At 39.5% G+C, this 23,474-nt stretch overlaps 2 protein-coding genes across 3 annotated transcripts in view; both read right to left on the bottom strand.

Annotated features, from left to right (window-relative positions):
• LOC140328408 (retinol dehydrogenase 16-like) overlaps positions 1 to 3,391 on the bottom strand; it is a 12,366-nt gene extending 8,975 nt beyond the window's left edge. The window contains exons 1-2 of the mRNA XM_072407966.1: positions 3,335 to 3,391; positions 2,582 to 2,667 (exon numbers count right to left, since the gene is read on the bottom strand). The gene's annotated coding sequence lies outside the window, so the exon portion shown is untranslated. The remainder of the gene's footprint in view (positions 1 to 2,581; positions 2,668 to 3,334) is intronic.
• Positions 3,392 to 4,671: 1,280 nt separating this feature from the next.
• LOC140328393 (retinol dehydrogenase 7-like) lies at positions 4,672 to 12,854 on the bottom strand. 2 transcript variants are annotated; one of them, XM_072407955.1, is made up of 6 exons: positions 12,701 to 12,844; positions 12,184 to 12,349; positions 10,861 to 11,200; positions 9,347 to 9,605; positions 7,644 to 7,807; positions 4,672 to 6,176 (listed from the first exon to the last, which is right to left on the bottom strand). In XM_072407955.1, the coding sequence occupies exons 3-6, from the start codon at positions 11,171 to 11,173 to the stop codon at positions 5,959 to 5,961; spliced, it is 954 nt and encodes a 317-aa protein (XP_072264056.1). In that variant the 5' UTR covers positions 11,174 to 11,200; positions 12,184 to 12,349; positions 12,701 to 12,844; the 3' UTR covers positions 4,672 to 5,958. The 2 variants fall into 2 exon arrangements, with proteins under 2 accessions (XP_072264056.1, XP_072264048.1); XM_072407947.1 differs by lacking the exon at positions 12,184 to 12,349 and having other exon boundaries at positions 4,673 to 6,176; positions 12,701 to 12,854.
• Positions 12,855 to 23,474: the final 10,620 nt, after the last annotated feature.

The raw sequence follows: 23,474 nt of genomic DNA, 5'->3' as shown, positions 1-23,474 counted from the left end.
ATCGCTGGTATAGACAAATGAAGACAAATTTTTTGCAGTAAATAAATCATTTTGGGACCAATTAACTGAAATTGGATAATTTCCCACGGTACACCCGAAGATCTCCCAAGGCACACTAGTGTGCCGCGGAACAGCGGTTGAAAAACACTGCTCTACTGCATGTCTCAATTGTAACAAGTAGTTATTTAAGTTACCGTTGTCTTTCTATCAGCTCAAACTAGACTGGCCATTCTCCTCTGGCCTCTGGCATCAACAAGGTGTTTTGCCCCAGGGGACTGATGCTCATGAGGTATTTTCCGATTTTCTAACTATTTCATGTAAATCCTAGATATAGTTGCATTACAAAATCTCAGAAGATCAGCAGTTTGTGAAAATATTTGACATCCTGGAACCAACAACCATACTGTGTTCAAAACCACTAAACCACAATTTTCTCATTCTGATGCTCAGTTTGAGCTTCACTAGATTGTCTTGACAATGTCTACATGTCTAAATGCATTGCTGTCATGGATTGGCTTACTAGATATTTGAACAGTTGAAAAAAGCACAATGCATATATGCATTTATAAGTATACTCTTTAAAGTGGAACTTTAGGTAATTTTGAAAATTTGCTAGGAGAATTTTTTGCAGAAGATACTTTGTCAGCTTTCCCAGCCCTCAGTGAGCACAATGAAAAAGACCACTGCATGTTTCCCGCTTTAGGTTTTATTTTTTTCCTGAATTAGGCCCTGTAGGTCAACCAAGCAGGATCTGAGCATGCCATTTACAACAAAATGCATTGTAACAATAGATACATTTTAAATATACATGAAGAATTTACAGCTCTAACACACTTTATTATCACATGAGCTACTATCTATAATATCTACAAGCTATAACTATGGCCAGAGTGGGCACAAATAGTTAAACTACACATACAAAAAAGCCAGTTAAGTGTAGGAGTATAGAATGTTCATTTTTAGGTGTTTGTATTGATTTTTGAATAAAGTGAAGCCATGTTTCTTCAATCTTCCTAACATGTGCAAAGCAAAATTTTAATTAGTTAAAATTTCCTAAATATGATAGAATTTACACATTGAATAAAGCTTCACCTGGCTAAAAAAAACATTAACTTTGCTTCAATTATTCTTGGCTTTTCAACTGTCTATATGATATGCTAAGAGCTTTGTATACACTTGGGTTCAAAATAGTTTAGAGAAGAGTAGCTCAGGTAAACTGAATGGCAGAACAATGCCAACGTCTTAATGCCAGATTAATTTTTGTGCTATATATACCAGCCATGCACTTAAGCAAGCTCCCTATGGAATCATGGATAGCTTCAAAAACTAGACAGAAGTCCTATTCCTTCCCACTTTTAAATTGAAGTACACAAGTGTGTATGTGCGATCATTATTACGCATTAATGTCAACACAAATTAGCAAATGTTCCATCTGTTGTTCATCTGCATGTTTACTGGAAATCTTCATGGAATATGATAATTCTACAAACAAAAAAAAAACTACACATTTCAAGGTCTGTACTAGTGCTGTTGTGTAAAATAAGTGTTGTCTATTAAAACAGCAAGATGTCCAAACCTCATTAATAGGTTTAGCACTGAATCCAGGTTAATAAACTACATCAGCGATATATCAAACATTTACCTGGTTATGCACGCTTTGACTAGTGTATGGTGAAGTGGAATATTAATGAAATCTATATATAAGCCATAATAAAAATATACCCCATAAAAATATATTTCACATTGACAAATTGGTAATACTTTACATAGCTATATAGCTTTTTGATACTTTTTGCTCTTTCTGTTCAATTGTTGTATGTCAGGCACATATAACTGAAGATGATTGTAGATGTATATTACCAGTCAACAACTAAAGTGGATATCTGTATGACTAGGAGGTCCCCTCAAGTATCAGTAAGGGGACCATTAATCGTTTTTTATCAGCTTTTTAACTACCAGTTTACTTTCAGCAATTGTAGTTGTGCAATTAGTAAGAGTTTCCATAATGATGAAATTGTCTCTGGAACCTTTTTGCATGTTTTTTTTGCTGTTACCTAATTATAGGTAGGACCGCCCAGATTGGATGCAACATTAAAGTAAACCATGTATTCTACAATAAATGTTTTATGGTAATAAGGCAGTCTTTCCACATCAGTGATAACCTTTGACTAGGCTCAAATTCTACCAGGCACGCATATCATCCCTATAACTTGGTCATGCAGGTATGGATTTAATCATTTAAAGATACCGTTTAGATAATTCTCTGCTCCCCTAGCACTCAAATACTTTATTTTGTGCCAACTCTGCTTTTATGATTATTCACTTGCTTTAAACAGATGACTGTATCTATCTACATTGAATTTACACTTTCTTCTTTTTTGCCCCCGTGCACTTTGATTCACTTGTTACAGCTTTAAAATCTTAAACACAAATATATACAGAGATATATAATATGCATATAATCACACATAATAGGAGCCCTATTTCTGCATTCCTGGTGTCAACCTGTTTTTTTTTTTTTTTTTTTTTGTCATGAACGCCTTTCTGAACTTTTTGAGCAATTTGTTAATGAAACACTGACCTTTTTTCTCCTGCTTTGTTCGCACCTTTCGATTTGTCAGCTCCGCATACTCTGTAGAAACTTGGTAAAAACAGCTGACAACACCCCTGCAAATGAATCAGTAGGCAAATGTGTATAAGTGTTTACAGTCTTCTTACATTAGAAAGGTTTTTGAAAACTATCCAGAGTTTGAAGTACTGTGTTCCCTGAACGGTCTTGATAACAGAAACTGTTGTGATTAGTTGCCAATATTTCAGCTGTAGCTCATTTACATGGCAATTTTCCTTTCTACTATAACTGTGTGTTTGTAGTAATTCAGAAGATTAAAGAACGAAATTAGTTCTTATTTGTGAGCAAATTTAATGTTAACAAAGTAAATCCAGTTGCATTGTAGCGTTGATTCTTAAAGAACCACTGTCTGCAGATCTGACAGTGGGCAGAAGTGAATGGTTCTGTACTGCTCACTGATGCCACCATTCATTCTCCACACTACTGGTAAGAGCTACTTGTAGAGTCTCCCTGAAGCAGCAGTTCACTGGCATGAGGAAAGGGAAATCACACCACAACCTTATTGCTGGTCTAAACATTGCCTAAAAGATAAAAGTAACTTGTAAAACAGCAATTATTGCATGTTTAAAAGCAAAAACACTAATACACTTTAGACTCTAAGCAAACCGCTAAGATAATACAGTTCACATTCAAAAATCTGGTAACCTCTGGACCTGAGGAGTGCCCGATTTTTGAAAATTCTGGATTTTTGAAAGTTATACTTACCTCCACACACAGGCCAGCCTTTCTCTCGCAGGACCCATGGACGTCTGGCACAGTTACAGGGCAGGCAGCAGGGATGTTTAGAAGCCAAAACCCTAATGCACTTTAGACTCCAAGCAAACCGCTAGGATACCACAGTTGAAATTCAAAAATCCGGCAACGGCCGGACCTGAGGAGTGCCGGATTTTCGAAAATTCCGGATTTTTGAAAGTTATACTTACCTCCACACACAGACCAGCCTTCCTCACACAGCACCCACGGACATCTGGCAGTTACAGAGCAAACAGCAGGGACGTCTCAAAGTGTATTTAGTGTAGCAAGCAAGACCTTACAGCTGTTTCTACAGGACAGCGCCATCAAAACATAAATGGCCAAACAGTGTACTACAGTCCCTGTATTGAAATTGGGATCGGATCATGCCGGTAAAAAGTGAAGGATCCGGATTATCGATGGCCGGATTTTCGATTGTCAACTGTATTTTAAATTTTTTTTTTAGTGACCATCCAGTTCTGAGATTTACACAGAGCGGCTACATAACAACGTCTTTGCTGGCAGGGAATGGCACCTGATTTTTTCCTCTGCAGTTTCAATTTCACTTACAGGTCTCCTCCCACCCTGAGACTAAACAGTGAAAGCAGAATCAGCACACTCATGGGCTCATCACACTTTCTATCTGCTCTGTCTTCCAAATAGCACTACAGCACAACTATTTGGCTCATGGTGCTTGAGGTGTTTAAAGTGATAACATTTACAAAAAATACATTTGCTGGATCACCTAGGTTAACTGATGAAAGTGTTTCTTCTCTAGCCTTGAAAAGTTTTATTAAATCAGGCCAAATCGATCTGGAAATGTGTGATTGTGCAGCTTTTTTTCCTGATTTATTGCATAAATGAGCAAGTCTGCCGGAGCAGTCTCTTTCTGTGCCAATAAAGCTTTAACACCTGCCCACCTAAACTATGTACATTAGAAATACTGGAATCTTACTGCCCTTATTTTGGCCCTGGATGAGGGTTTTAGTTTGAAAGACTTTGGGAATTTTGTGTTCTAAACAATGTGATTCAAGTAATCTAAAGTAACAATATTTTTTGAGATAGTAAGAGCTTATATGATGTAATATGATGTAATTTGGGTCAAATAGTGCAAAAAAAGTGTCTCAAATACTGTATATCTTATGTGGATAGACAACCACCAATTTGCATAGCATTTCCAGTATTACAATATATATGGATAGGTTTTAGTAGTTTTTAAATTTTACTTGATGGAACAACTAATGTAGCCAATTAACTTTTAATTTTCATTAAAACAATGTTTTGTATAAACTTCCAGGTGCAGGCAGTTATTGAGAACTGTGCTATCATGACTTGATTATCCATGATAGTAAATTCACTGCTGTTAAAATAATGTCTAATAATAATAAACATACTAAACAATTAACTTTTTTTTCAAAAATATTTTATTAGTATTAATTAATATTGATTTATAAAACACCATCATCTTCTGTGGCTCAGTACAATGTACACAGAAAAACACGAGTCAAAATTACCGAGGTGGTAAACAACATGAATGTCACAGTTACTAATACAGACATTGCCTAACATAACATACAGCAAGTATCTGGAGGTAATGAGTTGAGGAGATGAGTTGAAGGAGGTAGTTTTCAGGGTTTGCCTAAAGATTTCAATTTTTGGACAATGATGAATGTGTTTCAAACAGCTATTCCAAAGCTGATGAAAAGTTCTGCATGTGTGTAACAAGTCAAATCTCATATACAATAAAATAAAGTTGTGTAGGTAACAGAGGTTGCAGTTGGGGTGGTATGTGAAAATGAATGAGGAAATATATATAAAAATATATGGAAGAAATGAAATTGGGAGTGCTTTGAAGATGCAGTTCAGGAATTTCAACTTGGTTAGTGGCAACCAGTAGGGAGCTTGGCAGAGAGGAGTAGCAGATGAAGACTGGGAAGAGATGTGGATGAGTTGAGCAGCAGAGTTTAGTATGGCTTGGGGAGGTCCAAGTTTGTTGGTCGGTAGGCTACAAAGGAAGATGTTCTAGCAGTCAAGGCAGGATATAGTTCTATTTTACATGAACATTGTAGCAGTGCCATGCATGAGGATATGTGGTTACTGAGTGGTGGGAAATTAATCAAGTTTTTTTTAATATTCATGGTAAGTTGTGGGAAGTCATGACAGTTGATAAAGCAGAAAACCAGTTGATAAATAGAGTTGTTTAACATTACCATATAAATACAGAACAGCAAGCAGGGCAATAGTGATATAACCATATCTCACTCCACATCTCCTAAGACTACAGTCAGAGGGAAGGGTGCCCTAAACCTCACACTGCAGGTGCACAGCTCTAAGGCTGTGGGTATAGAAGTGTCTAGTTACCTTCATATACCAGGAGGAATTTAAATAAAAAAGTACACTTTTCCAGCACTGCTTAGACGCAGACAACAATTTAAACGTACCTGTAACATTGCAAACCTTTACTTTTTAAAATTTAAAAGAGAACTTTTAAGAAATATTGAGATCCTTAACGTTTTTACTGTTACGCAGAGTGACAGAGCAAAAATTAGTGAGTTTGTAATATAGAGCATTTTAGTAAAAAAAAGGAAAATACAAGATCACACTGCCTGGGCTGGTTTAGGTTGTGCAAAGGTTAGAAGAAAGTCAGTGAAAAATGATGGAAAATAGGACAGAGGCAAGAAAACTAGTTTAGCATCCCAGCCTACAGAGTATCGTGTCCATGGATAAACAGCGGTCAGAGCATGCTCTACTGTTTGTGGGACCAGGTACACATTTTTGTTGGCAAGTGGTTTTATTGCGTCAACAGCCTTGAGACCTAAAATAAAATCATAAAATAGATTTAAAAAGTGGGAAATGGAACTGTATGACAAACTTTTCTCGGTTGTGTTTTAAATAAAAAAAAAAACTCACCCAACCCTATTGGCTGTATATATTAAACAGGCAATCTGACGTTCCCTTAAACATTCCCTGGTGGGAATCTTTCAGGTCCATGTGTTTCAATAGCAGTAACTGATTCCCACCAGGAGTGGGTGGGAGTGCCTATTTTCCTATCAGACACAAATTCAACCTGCTATACTTTGCTATAAATAAATAAATATATATATTTTTTTTTTAATGAAAAAAATGGCAGCAGACAGGCAATGTCTCATTTGCAAAAAAACAAACATACCTGTTAGTTTGCAATTATTTACAGTAGCTAAACTCCTCTTAATTGGCCAGACTGGAATTATATACCTACCACAAATAACCATGGGAGGTAATTCATCAGGTGTCATCCAGTTCAGTGAACATTCAGGTAATACTCAGATAAGCTTATTTTATTGCAGAAGAGACATAGCATTTTCCTTTCTGCAATTTAAGCTGCGTACACACGTCAGATTTTTCTCGCACGATAATCGGCATCGGCCAGATATCGGGCGAAAATCTGGTGTGTGTACAGTCGGCGTCGTCCATCGTCCGAACGACCGTCCTGGCGGATCCACGGACGATGAACGACGACCGATCCTAATGCAAGGGAAGGGGGAGAGCGCGCAGCAGGGTGCCGCTCCGTCGCTCTCCCCCTTCCCTCTCCATAGAGCAGAACGGTGCTGTATGTACAGCACCGTTCATGCATCGAGAGGATCATGAAAGATCCTTTCCAACGACACAAATTGCACGTGTGTACGCAGCTAAACATTCTGACTGCTCAAAGATTTTTATTTTTTAGGTTTAGTTCTGCTTTAAATAACTGTGCTTACATTTCTGACCTTAAGCATTAATACACTTTAACCACCCCTCTGCTCCCTTAATACCCTACTAATGATTTCTTCACTTATAGCCTCTTTCCACAGGCAGCTCAAGAATTTCTGTAGGGCTGCCCCCAACTCCTTGGAATTCCTTCACTCACCCCATTTAGCTTGCTACTACCTTTTGCCACATCCAAGCAATATTTCAATTCCACCTATGTAGGCTTGCCAACTCAACTTTTTCACTCACTTACCCATCACTAATTACCCACTCTTCTATTTTCCCCACCTATATTATTCAATAATTCTCAGACTGTAAACATGATTGAGCAGGGAGTCACGGCAGTGTGAAAATAAGCCAGTTTTTATACTATCAAGAAATGTTACCTTTATCACACATTTCACACACCAGACTGACAGCTAGGCAGCATCATTTATTTTATTTATCTTAGCTAAACACTCCCCAGGTACATCAAAACAATAGGTGTGCAAAGGCTGCAGTGAAGAATATAAGTGATGTGATTTAATTTAAATGTAATTTGTTTTGGAATACTCACTTTGTTGATAATATCCCTCTCCATAACTTTTTTTGACATCTTCTGGAGCACTTTTCCAAGTTCTTACTATATCTGCTCGTATCGCATCTGTACTTGTTATTTGTGTGTCAAATGTTCCTGGTTCTATGATACATACTTTTACATTGAAAGGTCTCATCTGACGTCTGGATAATAAAAAAATAAAGAACAAGCATTTAATTCATAGACCAGTTGTGAAGTAAGCAGAGAAGCCACACTCCAACTCAATTTTATAAGATTAAAAACTAATTTCCTCAAGAGAGAGCAGAAATTGCTGCTGACAGCAAATTTTTTGCACTTCATTAAGGTAATTGGGGAACATTGTACTTCCTTTATGTTCATTAAGGCTCATGCTTTTTGGAATGTACATTTTAATTAAATCCTTGAAGCTAGGACAAGCCCTGGACTGTCCTGCTCCCATGTCTGACAGCATTGGTGCTACAGTTTGAGCAGGGACATCTAGGTCTTTGGTATGCCAAAAGATAAAATGGATTACAAAGGATGTTTTGCTGAGGCCAGATCTTTCATTTATCCCGAATGTATCTTTCTTTATGCAGCAACACAAGCTACAATACCTATATTTGGTCTCATGGCTTGCAACCATTCCTTTTAAGGGTTCTTAAAGTAAACTTGTCCTTTACCTATATAGAGCAGTATGTTAGGATGTCTAATAGAAACTTAACCAGCAAAGCAGAAAAGAGTCATGGCAATAACCCACCAGCAACAAACAGAAATTTAACTACAAAGCTTTGCTTTGAGATGACCCCAAGAACGAGTCTCGTTGCAATGCAGTAGTGCAGGCCGCACAATTTCCAACAAAATAATATTGTTTATTGCATTTATAAGTTTTAAAATAATATAAAAGCTGATCACAAGAATCTTTAAATGAGCTTTGTAAGTGCACTATTGCACTGTGCTAAATACAATGCAGTTCTATGCTTCTGATAGACTAGAACAGTGTTTTTCAAACTTTTTTGAGCCACTGCACATTTTTTACATTGAAAAAGTCCTGCAGCACACCACAAATCAAAAATGTTACAAAATGACACTCTGTAGCTAATTCTCTAGTTTCTAAGAATAAACAAGGCAATTAAGCTACCTACTGCCACCCACTGACATGGAAAAGTATTACATTACTCTGCGAGTCACTACAGCACAGACACTCGACAATGGTAATTGGCAAATTTCCCATGCTACACCTGATGATCTCTCACGGCACACTAGTTGAAAATCACTGGACTAGAAGATATGTTGGAAGTAAAGGACGTGATAAAATCCGGAGCTGCTGCCTAGACACACAGATGACTCAACACAAATGTTCCATGCAAGTATGGTTCAATTTTCAATACATTATAGTATGGAGAATTTGCGTTATATTGCAAGAGAGAGGGACATGCTTAAAACAGCATGCACCTACATGTGGGGGCTAGGACAGAGGGGGGTTATGTGTACAACAGGTAAATGAGATGTACTTGTCAAGCAATGAAGGTTTCAGTATTTCTTTAAGTCATTAGCTGTCAAAAAGAACTGCTCCGCAGCAATAGTTAATGGGCTTAGAAGTGCCCCAAGAAGAAACAGTCAGTATCAACACCCAGTATTTTGAAAAGAAAAAAATCATATTAAAAGAATAAGGGGAGATGAAAGAAATGGGAGAAATAGGGAAAAGAGAAGGGGGGTGAACTCACCTAAGACTGTCGGAGAAGGATTCTACTCCATACTTGGATATACAATATGCTCCAGTAGTCATTGTCAATCGTCCTACAACACTGGACATGTTAACCACGCGCCCCCTGGCCTTCCGGACAAATGGCAGGAGGTTGATTGTCACATCAATCATTCCTAACAAGTTAATATCAATGATTCTTGAAAAATCCTTTTTGGTCATCCATTCGTCAGGACTGCATGGGACACTGACTCCTGCGTTGTTTACTAGGCCCCAAAGCCCTGCAAAAGTGAAAAGTTTAGATATGGTTTGTTATGTATTGATATACCTTTTCCATAATGGTTACTTCCAAAATGGATGAGTAAAAAAGCATACATAAACAAAGCAGAGAAAATGTATTTCATTGGCAGAACATGCTGGTTATGATCATAGCAAACACTGGCAACAATACAGAAGTCCAGTTAATTCTGCCCAACTACTGATATCTATACCATAACCTGTATGAATGAGAACCTTTACAAGCAGTGATAGTGTATAAGCTTTTTATAAAAAAATTGGTGTAGACTGGTTATATGGAACGGGAATCTGTATGCAGAGCTTTTATATAGCCAGCTACTTAAGACACCTTTCATCAAACTCTCTATTACCAGAAAATTGGATTAATATTTTATACAACTTTTTTTTATAACCATAGGCTAAGGCCCAGGATGTTTCTACCCATAAGTCCCTACATCATTAAATACACGATCCCCACTGTTTCCTTCCAGGCTTATTACCAGAAGTCACTCTACAGAAAGGCGTTTCTTGTTGGGGTGGGGGGGTAGGTGGCAGCTGACACACTCCGTGTTTAAAAATTGAAAACTGCTGTGTAATGTTTTTTTACCTTATTACACAAGGTTTCCACATGCTTGAATATTTCTGCAACCAACTCCAAAATCTGCTTCACTGGTTCGCTAGTGACTCCATTATTTGTACCATTAAGTAAATGGTGAAATATATCTTGGGGCTGATACTCCAGATTTTGGAAACAAATCTGTGATCAACTATTGATTAAAACAACCAGATAGTTGATTGATAAGTTCTATAAATGAATATTGTTAGGATGCGTGGAACTATTTTGGCGGAGAGCTTAGTTCCTCATGCATTTTTACAGATATATATATTTAAAAGGCATTGGCTGGCCCAAATTTAGTTCTATTTTGAAAGATAACATTTATTAGCTATGAGCATGTGGCTTAAAACTGAAAAACAAAAGACTCTTGTATTGGGGCCCCGATATGGATTATTTTTTCCAGTCTTATTCTTTACCCCTACCCCCTCCCATACTATTTGAATCAACATTCTGACCAGGAATTATTGTACATAAGGATGTCAGAATACTTCCTTAATGATAACGTAGCAAAGCAACCATGAACTGATAATGATACTGCAGCAGGGTAACCATAACTTGGTAGTGATAATAATAACCTCGACAAATCCTAATCCACTGCCCTGATGATATTTTATTATTGCATATTTTTAATATAAAAATCATACCTTCTTCTCCAACAATAGAAGACACCCATTTTGCTGCACTGCGAACACTTTCGCTGTTGGTAACATCTAAAATCACTGTCTGCAGTCTACTCGAAGTCTGGTTTTTCAGGTTTTCAGCTCCTTTCTCTGACAAGCATGCAGCCAGAACCCTCATTCCACGTTTGTCCAGGTTCTTTGCCAGAATATTCCCAAATCCTGTGTCACATCCAGTAATGAATACATATTTATCTGTTAGATTGTCCAAGATTAGACTTTGTCGGTACCGTCTGTACAGGAAGATCAATCCCAACACTACAAGCAGAGGGAGCCACATGATGATTCAGCAGTAGTGTCCTTGGCACTGAAAAATACATTCAGAACATTATTGCACTTATAGGATACAAATTAAAATTATCTGTTCAAAGATGCCCCTCTTCTTTGTTACAATAACAGTGTTTGCTTTCTCTCTGTATAACTAACATGTTGCATTGATATGGCCCAATGGCAGTCATATATATTGGACAATATTTCTCCAAATGAACATGGAAGTAGAACTGTGGCAATATGTTAAAATAACACAGAAAGCAAAAAAACTGCTTATTTCATTAACAATAAATAGTTCAGACTAAAGTGAACATTATTATTAAGTGAGCATTATGAATAGCTCCAAATTAAAACTGTGTATAGGTACATTTGTATCTTTTATTTTTATATATACCTCAATGCTTCAAGAAAGTTAGCAATGTGAAAGCCGTTTCTCAATGCCAACCAAGAATGGTATGAATTGGTAGCTTTGTTTTAAATAGAATATAACAGCAAAAGCATTACGGTGTAATTCACAGCAGACAGAGCACACAGCTTCCCATGTAGAGTAGATGGGTTTGTGCACTCCAGTAAAAACTGAATGGGAAAACCACAGCCTTACTGTTTAGGGATAATATGTATAGGTAGTACTTTGCACATACTTTTCACAAATTCCTAAATACAGTGTTAATTCTACATTTACATTTCTATACATGCACAACAAAAGGTAATGGGACAAACTTAACTGTAAAGGTTTTTTTCTATAAAATAAATCTGTTGCAGCATTTTCCCAAGCTTTCCTGACATTATGACATTTAACAAGAAACATTAATTGGATTTTTCATGTTACAGTTTTACTAAAATAGAAAAGAGGTTACAGGGGAAGCTTGGAAGGTCTGGTGTGGCCCTGTAGTTTAATAAAAAAACACAAAAAATAGGAGATAGTTCAAGTAGAGAAAAATGAAATGTGTATGTGAGCAGGGAAAAGCAGTTTGTGGCCTTTTGGGTAGCAGAGAAATTGACATGGTAGATATTACTTACCCTGTATGCAGCAGAGTTTTAAATAACTTCTATGCACAACCTCTATGCAAATGCATACACTGCGTTCAGAAGGTGGAGGCAAAGTAGTCTGATCTCTTTTACTGGAACATTTAAAGAAATATGTACAAGGTCACATGTGATGTAGCCTATCGTCATATACTGCGACCTTTAAAATAAACACAGTGGAAATTGAGCTGTACTGTAATTCCAACAGTAACAGTAGCTTTTATTGTGTGTGCATATTTACTTAGTATGCTAGGTAGTAATAGGAAAATGAATACCACCAAAAAGCTATAAAGTGTAAACTAATAGCTTCACAAGGGCAAATAAAAAGAATATATATTATTTTTATTATTATTATTTGTACTTACCACCCTTCCCTTGCTAATTTATATATATATATATATATATATATATATATATATAAATAATGTGTACACGTACACGCACCCCACACACACACACATAAAAAATATTTCCCTAATGATACACTGCTAGTTTTCTAAACTTTACTTACTATGGACAGCAGACATCCCCAGCTGCCTGTTTGCAGACTCATCTGATTTTCTCTTCACACAGGTATGAACAAGTTTCTTTACTTATAGCTGGCTATGGCACCACACCCTCCCATGCCATGCTCCTTACTTTTGGAATAATTCTGTGATAGGTGGACTTGTTATTCAATATAAAGTTACAAGGGGAGAAATAGGGGGTGGTGACATAGTCAGTTACCAGAAAGCTGCAATGACTCATTATGGAATGAGAACTGAGATGGAATGCCAGATATGTCTGCAACAAGCTAACTTCCATCTTCAAACTTCCTTTAAACATCCTGGCTTTTACTAAAAACTGGCTCTCACACTCTGACTCTGCTTCTGCTGCTGTACTCTCCTATGGAGACTTGTACTTCACACATACCCCTAAGCCTGGCTATAGGACAGATGGTGGAGTGGGGTATTCTTTATCCCCTTACTGTACCCACCAAGTACTCATCACCCTTCACTTGCTAATCTTTCCTTATTTTTAGGTTTATTATGGTCTTTGTTTGTTGCAGATGCTGTTGTGTATTACCCTCCCCCTCATCTCAGTTTCTCAATTTTTGTACAGTTTTTCCTCTTGGCTCCTTTATGGTCCCTTCTACAGTACAATCCAATGCTTAGTGGCTTCAGTATCACAATAAATGACCCTGGGAACTCAATAACAGTGAACTTGCTCTTCTCTACAATCCTTTATACATGTTGCTGCCAGACTGATCCATCCTTCCCACTAATCCTTATCTGACGCCTCTCTTTGCAGATCTCAACATTGGCTTCCATTTCACCTTAGAATGAAATTCAACCCCTAGCCGCTCTCTTCTTTCCTCCAGTGACCTAATAATGACTTCCTCACTAATAACCTTGTCAAATGCACAATTCCAAGATTTCTCTAGAACTGCCCCTGCTCTCTGGAACCCTCTTCCTTGTTCTCTTCGGCTTGCTCATACTTCCCTATGATCACGATACCTTATACCTTATTACTTACCTGACTCAATTTCAAAATCCTTTTTTTTAATTGTAATACCTATAATTTATTTTAGTAAGCTGAAATCATTTATTTTCAGTACCAAAAGCGGTAACTCTGAGCCACAATTGGGGTGGCATTGTAAAGGGCTTACCTGGTCCCCACGAGCCTGAGGCATCCTCCAGCAATGCCCGCTAGACCCTTGTTTGGACAGATTTCAGCTAGGTATTCCTAAGAATTACAGGCTCACAATATAAAACAACAAATTTCCATGCAAAACAATCTACCGCTTTGGCACTCAAAAATCCTGACATAATCAGACCGCCAAGGAGGTTAAACTATTTGAGTGCCTTGGATAGGAAGGATAATTATTGAATTAATTAAAAAGAGAGAAATAAAGAAAAACCTGAAGAAGGGTTACAAGAACCTTCTGATAATGGCAAGTGATGCAACAAGTGTGATTAACAGACTGATTTTGAACTTTGGATATTTCAAAGGGAGAAGGTCAACTGATTAGACATAAAACTCTTTCTGTGTCCATTGACACTATGGAGCATAGGTTGTGCACTAAAGGCAGAGGAATAGATATCAGCATAGAATGAGTACTTGGGTAAGTTATTATTTACTGAGGAACTCTTGGTAATATAATCATTTATGTACTCTTGCAATAAAACATAAAGAAATAAGACATAAGTTAATAAAAGTTTATTTGGTGGTGTTTATGTTTACCTGAACTTTGAATCGCTTTGAACATAACAGGGGTGCTAGGATAATAAATATAATTAATTGCCTAATGTACAATTCAGACTTTTAGGTAAGTTGTTTTAAAGATTTCACTTCAAAAAGAGTAAACATGAGTTTCTGCAGAGCTCATGATACTTCAAACTCATCTTCCCTTTGTGGGGACCCATATCTTGATCCTTTCTGCATAATCTGTCTCAAAAAAGTGTGCAAGCACCTTGAACTGCATAGACTGGTTGGGAATTAAATGGATTTAGCCTATTCTGCAAGGGATTTTACACAGCATGGACCTAGACAATATGACGCTGGGCCACAACGCACATAAGCCTCTTTTAGCTTCTAAGCTGGAGCAGGACTCACAGAACATCAGGTGAAACAGGTCTCGGCGTTGTGGTCCACCCAATTCCTGCCCTGGACATGGTGGTCTTGCCTCTGATGGATGCTTGCACACTATCTCCCAACGGTGGCCTTCCTTCACCACCTCAACCAAATCCCTGGGGATTCCCCTCCTACTCTACAGGCCTTATTACAAGCTTTGATCACTAGATTTGACTGTAAGGCCTTGTTTGCACAGGTAGAACCTCATCTATCAGGAGGTTTTGTGAATAGGGACATATGGATTCCATTTTGTGCTAGTGTGATAATTAATAGGTTAAAGTTTTTCTTTAAGCTGTTTTTCTTCAGAAAGTGTCTTCATTGCTCTGCAGGATATGACCACGCCCAGCATCCTAAGCTTACACAATGGATCCAGATGACAGCTTTTGATAATGAGGCCCCACAACTCAGCAAATTTAGACTTTCCATAGGCACACAAATCCCTTAGACAATTGCCAATTGTCATATCTATAAAGTAGTCAGCAGTGTTCTGTTAGAAGAGTTAATATCCCTTCTGCTGTTATGAAGTTGGCTCTTCCCCTGCACTAATACATTTTTGATTTGCAATCCAATCTCATCTTTAGTCTTCCTTTGCAAGACTTCCAAAGGATTTATTACATTTGGAGGTCAGAAGGGATATTGTCAAAGTAGCAGATACACTAATAATGTTGCAGCAGTAACAATAAAGAGCAATAAACAACCAGAAATGGATAATGATTCCCAATGCCAAAGTCAACCTGGGTGTATCAGTTGCCTGGTATCTGATCCCTACCCTACACCACTGCTGCCGAGGCGGATACAGATTTCCTGATGAACATGGAGTCTCATGCTCATTTTATATGTTGAGCTATACTCTGTCTGTATTGCATTGATCTACTTATGCTTTCAGTATGTCTATATTATATGTCTATATTATAGTATGTCTATATTATGTTTTCTGTGGTTATCACAGGTGACGTTAAGGGTAGTGAAACTACAGAGACTAGTGCAAGATTGTGGAACTCAAATTGTACTTCCTGACCTATCTGCTACTCCTCCACTGTTGTACCCTGCCTATAACCAGCCCCAAGGCAGATGGCCCCCACACGGATCTTTTTATAGTGTGCCCAGTAAAGGGCTGGCTTACCTAGTTCAGACTTGCAGACTCAGTTGAACAGATTGAAAGCCCTGACCTCACTGGTCTTAATGAAAAATAACAGGTCATGGTTTCAGGTATAACTTCACAGAACTTTTAATGTCTTTTAATGTCAGCAGACATAGACTGGTTTTGCTATAGTGAAGTGTCAGACTCAAAACCATCGCCACCGAACATTTTTCTCATTGCAACACATTTACTGTGAACAGACAGCTCCATGTGCTTGATTAAAAAAATAATGAAGTGTTTTATTTTACATGATTGATCTATAAATAGGTACTTTGTGTGAATGATGCTTTGTTTGATCTGACCCCTGCACTGCCAGTGTGCAAGAACATTCTTTATACCCTTTATCACTCATTAACTACAAAGATCAAGGTCATTTCTTCTGTATACACTGTGTTTTATAGTTATGTACATATGTAGAATAGTGATTCTACTTTTGAGTAACATAATACTGAGTATTTATATTGTACTGATTTATTCCAGTGTATTGTTAGCTAAAATTATATTGCTTTCTTGTATATTTGATTTTGAAATTACATATGTACCCAGATTCAAAGGGGTTTTGCTAAAATGTTGTGCCAACTGACTTACTAATACAAAGTTGTTATTGCATTGCATTTTTTGAACTATTTAGAGTGGCTAATCTACAAATCTATGTTTTTAATACAATGAGAAAAAAATTTGAACAGTAAGCTTGTGTGTGAAAGTCATCCTGATTTGTTTTGCAAACTTTTAAAGTCACCAAATATTGTCTGTTTTGCTTTTATTGGATTTTTCCAAAAGATAAATATCACAGCTTTAACCCTGTAGAAATTAAAACTTTCCATCAAGACTTTTTTTGACAAAATGCATCGGAGTCAACTGAAGGCAGAAAAAAGAGAGAAAGGAAAAATGAGAAAAATCGAGAAGAGAGAAAGAAAGAGAGCTGTGATTGCTACAACAGACTCATTTGTAGAGAGAGAATTATGTCATTTGCAATCCCTATTTAATGTACAGCGCTGCGTAATATGTGTGCGCTATATAAATCCTGTTTATTAAAATTAATAATAATAATAATAATAATAATAATAACTATATTACTAATAACTATTTTCTCCTTTTGCAACCACAAATATGTTACATTTGTCTTTGTTTTAAAGCTGCAACAGTCCTAAACAATAACACATCAAGGTATACAAGTTTAATACTTCAAAACTGTACTTTGTAAACTGTACATTCAGTATGGATCACTCCTCCTCATCCTATTCAAACAACTGAAATGGTTGCATGGAAAGGTCATGTAAATAAGCAGATTTGTACCTTCAATCTAATGACACAACTTGGAGGCTGCCAGACAGTGAAGTGCACTTTTAGTTTTAAGGAGGAATTCCCTTTAAAGATCAAAAATTCCTGCATACAGAAACTTACCTGGTATTGCAGAAATGCACTGACTCCTAAATCCTGTTGTAGGAATATAATGCACAGCAATAGTATGGACTAAGTGATGTTACCTGTGCCTTTGCTAAATTACTTAACCATCCGACTCTCAGATCTCCAAAATATATAGGTTAATCATTCTGTAGTCCAAGGTAAGAACTAGGAGGGCTCTTTTTTTGTTTATAAAATAGTAAATATTTGCTCTTTGAGTTTATATTCTCTTTAATCTATGGTTGTGAGACAACTGACCCAGAAGAGTGTTTGGTGATCAGGAATAACACCTATGGAGGAGAGCACAAGAGGGTGCCACTGACTTGTCCTCCTACCTCCACTCTTCATAGTAATAAAACAGCGCTGTGTGTACGGCACTCATTTGTTCATCTGTTGCTGGAAACTATCAAAAAGTCTATTTCTAGAAACAAAGTTGTGTGCATATAGCTTTAGTTGAGTCACAGTGGAGGGAAAATCAGTCAAGCCTGTTCTCAAGGGTCAGTTAACATCTTTGCATGCTTTTATGGTATTCAGATAGAAAAACACATTTCTACAGCTATAGTACAATATACCTGCTACTATCTTTATATATAATGGTGCATTAATGAAGCCCAGTAACGTGAGAGAGAAACTGACCTTAAAATGAACCCTTAAGATACCACTCAATTAGTAGAATTATGGTTGTTATTCATTCTGGTATTTTACTATATTATTTATATTGCCTATATGCAGTAAAGCAGTAAACAGAAACTGCATTTGTAACTTTATAGTAATGTACTGATATTATTTATAGCCCATTTAATTTTGTAGTAGTTTAGTTGAACTGTATGTGAACTAATTAGGTCCCATGGTGACCTTAGATCACTACTACTACTTTTTTTTGTGGCTAGCTGTAAAAAACACATTCATAACTACATTTTTGAACACATTGTAAAACATTGCGTAACAAGAATGATGACACTGAAATCTATCTGCCCGTCCCTGACTTATCCCTCCTAGTCCTTGATAAGGTTTCATGCTGCCTGTCAGCTAGAAATAAAAAAAAAAACATACCAAGAAAACCTTTTATTCTTACATATGCTGCTGCCTATTCCTGTAGATTTTTGCTTGCTTACAGAAAGGTTCAGAATCTTCAGTATCCCATAACTTTTGGGGATGGGGGTAATCTCTGAATCCTGGCCATGGTTGAGTTTTTTTTGCCAGCTCTTTTGTCGCATCAGGACACAGCAACAGCATATGGGTCAACGGATGGAACCACAGAAGATGACATACGTAGAAGAGTTACATGCTAAAGATTTTGTCACTGCATGAAGATTGGAGAAATAAGCAGCAGTATAGTCACCTATAAATGTCTTTTATGTACAGTATTTTTAGATTTCATTTCCAGGGTTCTTTAGGGTTTAGTGAAAGCTTTTCCAATTTGTTAGATTAGAGTGTGGATGTATTAGAACCTCTGTCATGTTTTGTTTTATCTGTCTCTTGACCTACAGATTTCAGGGTGTCAGAAGGGCATCTGATATAATAAAAGGTTGGGGCTGACTGCTGCTTTATAGCCCTGTTCAGGAGATGAGTTTAAGTTAGCAGCAGGGATACACAGATTTAAAACACAACTGAGGATTTATGCCTTTTATATTTTACCCAGAACTACAACAAAAGAATACTTTGGCTAGACCTGAGCTTGATACATTATCTACGGTACATTATGCATGTAGGTAATGCACTTAACCGAGCTAGTGATTCCTCCTTTGGTGCATTACAAAAAAAAAAATTTAGAATACATAAGTAAGTCATAAACAGATTATTGCTGGTCAGCATTGCATTGTAATATTATAATATGTTGTCTATTCAGTCTTGTTTTTGTATCTTTGCATTATGATTTGTTATGTTATGATTTGTGACGAATATAAAGTTAAAAAAGCCCTTGACATGGGTACAGTGTATGAAGCCTTTCGCTGCTTGACCAATTAAACCCTCTAATACCCCTTTTCCCAGAGAAAAACACTTACACCATTTCTTGTTGGAAAATTTTGGCCACAGCAGCCCCCTTTATTAACAACAAGTATATTTATTAACAAAACATGTTATCATAAAATTCTCTTAACCAAAAAGGTCCATGAAAAACACCATCCTATTCCGGCAACTTGTTGACTCCGATCCACCGCCAGGCCCCCAGTCGCCCATACACCGTCACCGGGACAGTTAGCAGATCTCCTTCCACCACTTAGCCTCCACAACAAGCTGGTGTCATGCAAGGCCAACCTTACTATCCAAACCGTTCCCTTGTGCCCCATTTCCATTATATCTTCCATTACCCCGCCTTTTACTTTCATGGACCCAAAACCAAATTATGCCAACTGCCGCAAACTTGACACCTTAAGTTTGCGAGCACCGCCACACCCTGACAGCTCGGAGCAGTGCATCCTCCAAACTTAACAACCACAGGTCTGTACCTACCGCATTAAGGTGTACCCCATCCCCCCTCAAAATTAACTCAGGCTCAGACTCCAATTCACGATGTCGCGCCACTATACCCCCAATGCGTACCAGAAAACGCCCCACCTCCTTGTTTATCTTTATGCGAGCCTTATTCAGCCTCGCCACAGACCTAGCCTGCCGCCAGGCCAACCGCCCCACCATTTCTGACCATACCAAGACCATGTGTGGAAAAGCATCCCTCATGCGCAGCATATCACACTTAATGTCCCTAATTAGGTCCCCCATGGGGCGTGCTCCCACATCATTCCCCCCCACATGCAACACCAATACATCCGGGGGCCTATCCAACCCAGCAAATCTATTCACTTCAGGAACCACCCTCCGCCACTGCATACCTGGGATCCCGATCCACCGGACCTGAGCCACCTCCCTCTGAAGTCCCAACTGTCGACCCGCCCGCCTCAAATCAGCCCTTCGGGCCCCTCAATAAACATAAGAATGGCCCAGGATCCACACCAGGCACACCGGCCCATCTGTAACAAAGAAAAATAACCAACCATTACACAGCTCGTGAACATACGCACTCCCCCCCAGTCACCCCTCACCACATCCCTCCTACAATAAATGAGGCCGCACATACAAGCGAAAACGCTGAGATTCCCAGCGGCCAATACGCTTTACCATCTCCTGGCCCAAACCCCACCGCGCAGCTTCCGTGGCTGCACCAATGCGAAAAGAATGAGTGGCATACTCACCTGGGTTCCTGCCGGAGGCCGCCACACATTTTCGAAATACCGCCATGAACTGGAAACGGGTCACAAAAGAGGCATCCTCATGCAAAAACAAAGGACTGCCTCCTCTTGGCCTCACTGCGAGGTAGTCACCCAGGACCTTGACCGGACACAACCCCGCCCCTTGCATAGCCCGCAGCACCACACTCGCACCTTTTCCACTCTGATCTGTTTTTGACCTGCGTATCCATATCAAAACTTCCCTCCTTGTGACCTTCACATCCTCAAACCGCAAACCTCCCTCCTTCAGTTTAGTAGGACAAACCACCTCACCTACCCTCAAGGCCGCAAAAAAGGTCAGTACAAACACCGCCCGAAATAACAACACTTCAAAATCATTAAAACAAACGGAACCCAACTCATGACAAATGTCCCCCAACATAACAAAGGAAACCGGCCTCCTCCTGTCCACCTGCGAACTCCCCCGCCGATAACCTTTCATGGCCTGCCGCACCACAAAACATTTCGTCCCATCAGTCCAGCCCAATGATTTAAACAGGAAAGCCAATGCTGACAACTTCCTCCCCATCACTGAACCAGAAACTCCTCGCTGAAAATTGTATAATAAAAAAGCCAACACCGCCTCAGCCCCCCCAGCACCAGACCCCAAATCCCTTTTTCTGCGGACAAAGTCAAACCATTCCTGCCAAATACCCACATATGCCTTCCAAGTGCCTACGGCCACAGAGTTCCGGATTAGTCCTGCAAGGGCCCCCAAACCACTGACCACAGTTCCGCCGGACATGGTGTCCCCTCTGCCTCCGCCTCTGGAGCCGCCTCCCGAAAGCGCTCCCACTGCAAACGAGAAAGGGAGTCCGCAATTACATTCAGGCACCCTGGAACATGCACTGCCCGCACATGAATATTAAACTGCAGACACAACAACACCAATTGTTGCAACAAACAAATAACCTGGGGGGAAGACGCTGTGTTATTATTAATGACTTCCACCACCCCCATGTTATCACAATGAAACCGGACCTTTCGGTTGCTAAGCAACTTACCCCATAAGGTCAATGCTACCACAATTGGAAATAGTTCCAACAAAACCAAATTTTTGCATAACCCCAAACGCTCCCATTCCACCAGCCACGCCCCCACACTCCATTTTCCTGCAAAATAAGCCCCATAACCAACACCCCCTGCCGCATCAGTCCACAATTCCAAGGCCTCATTATCCACAGAAGACTCGAACCACAGCGACCGACCGTTATATTGCTCCAGAAACCGCCTCCACACCCCCAAATCGCTTTTTAGCACCTTAGTCAAGCGGATAAAATGCTCCGGCCGCCGCACTCCCGCAGTTGCTGCAGCCAATCGACGACAAAAAATTCTGCCCATCGGCATGATCCGACACGCAAAATTCAGCTTACCTAATAGGGACTGCAGGTCCCGCAACCGTATCTTCACTAGGCAGCAAGCCTTCTTAACCTCCTCTTTTAGCGCTGCCAACTTGTCTTCAGGCAGTCTGCATTCCATGCGAACTGAATCCAAAACTATACCTAAGAAGGACAACTCGGTCACAGGGCCCACCGTTTTTTCACCCGCCAATGGCACCCCAAAATGTTCAGCCACGTGTTCCAATGTCCCCAGTAGATTAGCACACACCAATGACCCAGCCGGGCCTACGCACAAAAAATCGTCCAGGTAATGAATAATAGACTTCACACCAGAGACCTCTTTTACCACCCATTCCATGAACGTGCTCAACAATTCAAACAAAGAACAAGAAATAGAACAACCCATAGGCAAACATTTATCTACATAATAATGTCCATCCCAACAACAACCCAGCAACCAAAAACTATCTGGGTGCACCGGTAACAGACGGAAAGCCGATTCAACATCCGCCTTTGCCATTAGACAACCCCTCCCAGCCCGTCTAACCAAATCAACTGCCACATCAAAAGAAGTATAAGCAACCCGGCACAGCTCAGGTGCAATGCCATCATTTACAGACCCCCCTTTTGGATAGGACAAATGATGAATCATCCTGAACTGATTACTCTCCCGCTTGGGAACCACCCCTAAAGGTGATACCACCAAATCCTTCAGTGGCAACACCTTGAAAGGCCCTGCCATGCGACCCAAAGCCACCTCCTTTTCCAATTTTTTAGCCACCACCCCCGGATTACCCAAAGCTGACTGCAAATTCGTCCTCACCCTATGAATACTCACCATATCACACGGTATCCGAAAACCCTCCTTAAACCCAACCTCCAAATCCCTTGCCGCCTTACGGGCCGGGTACTTACCTAGAAAATGGCACATGTTTTCCACCTTCACCGGCGTCGTCCCTTTTTCCCGCAGGCTCCACGGGACGCCCCTTCCCTCTGGACAACCAGCGGGCTCCTGAATGCCCTCCCCCACAACTGGAGCACTCATGTTTAAAACGGCAGGTGGGTCCAAATTTACAGACCCCCTCATTCAACAACCAGCAAAGGCCCTTTTTCTTACCTGCCAGGGAGCCTGCTGGTCCGGGACCACCGACGCTCCCAAGAAAGGGCTGTTGAGACATCCTTGCCGATGTCATAAGCCGCATCCACAGGCTAATATCCTTGTGGTCCCAGCGCATCCCCGGCCTCAACGCCTTCCTCTGCCTGAACTGCTCATCATAGCGCAGCCATGCAACTCCCCCGTACACTCTGTAAGCCTCACTAATCGCATCCAGGTAACAAAAGAGCGCAGAGCAATTCTCTGGCGCCCTTTCTCCCACAATACAAGCCATAATTGCAAAAGCCTGCAACCAATTCTGGAAAGTCCTGGGAATTAAGCGCCACAATCCCTTATCCTCACCTGAACGTTTTCCTTCCCCAGGCTTGGCCTCTCGGCCCCCAAACCGTTCCACTGGCAATAGTGAAAATATCTCCACATACTCACCTCTCCAAATTTTTTCCCTA

Source organism: Pyxicephalus adspersus, chromosome 1 (assembly GCF_032062135.1).
Source record: "Pyxicephalus adspersus chromosome 1, UCB_Pads_2.0, whole genome shotgun sequence".
Lineage (NCBI taxonomy): Eukaryota > Metazoa > Chordata > Amphibia > Anura > Pyxicephalidae > Pyxicephalus > Pyxicephalus adspersus.
Note: the sequence above shows the minus strand (reverse complement) of the source record. Positions and strands in the feature narration are given on the sequence as shown.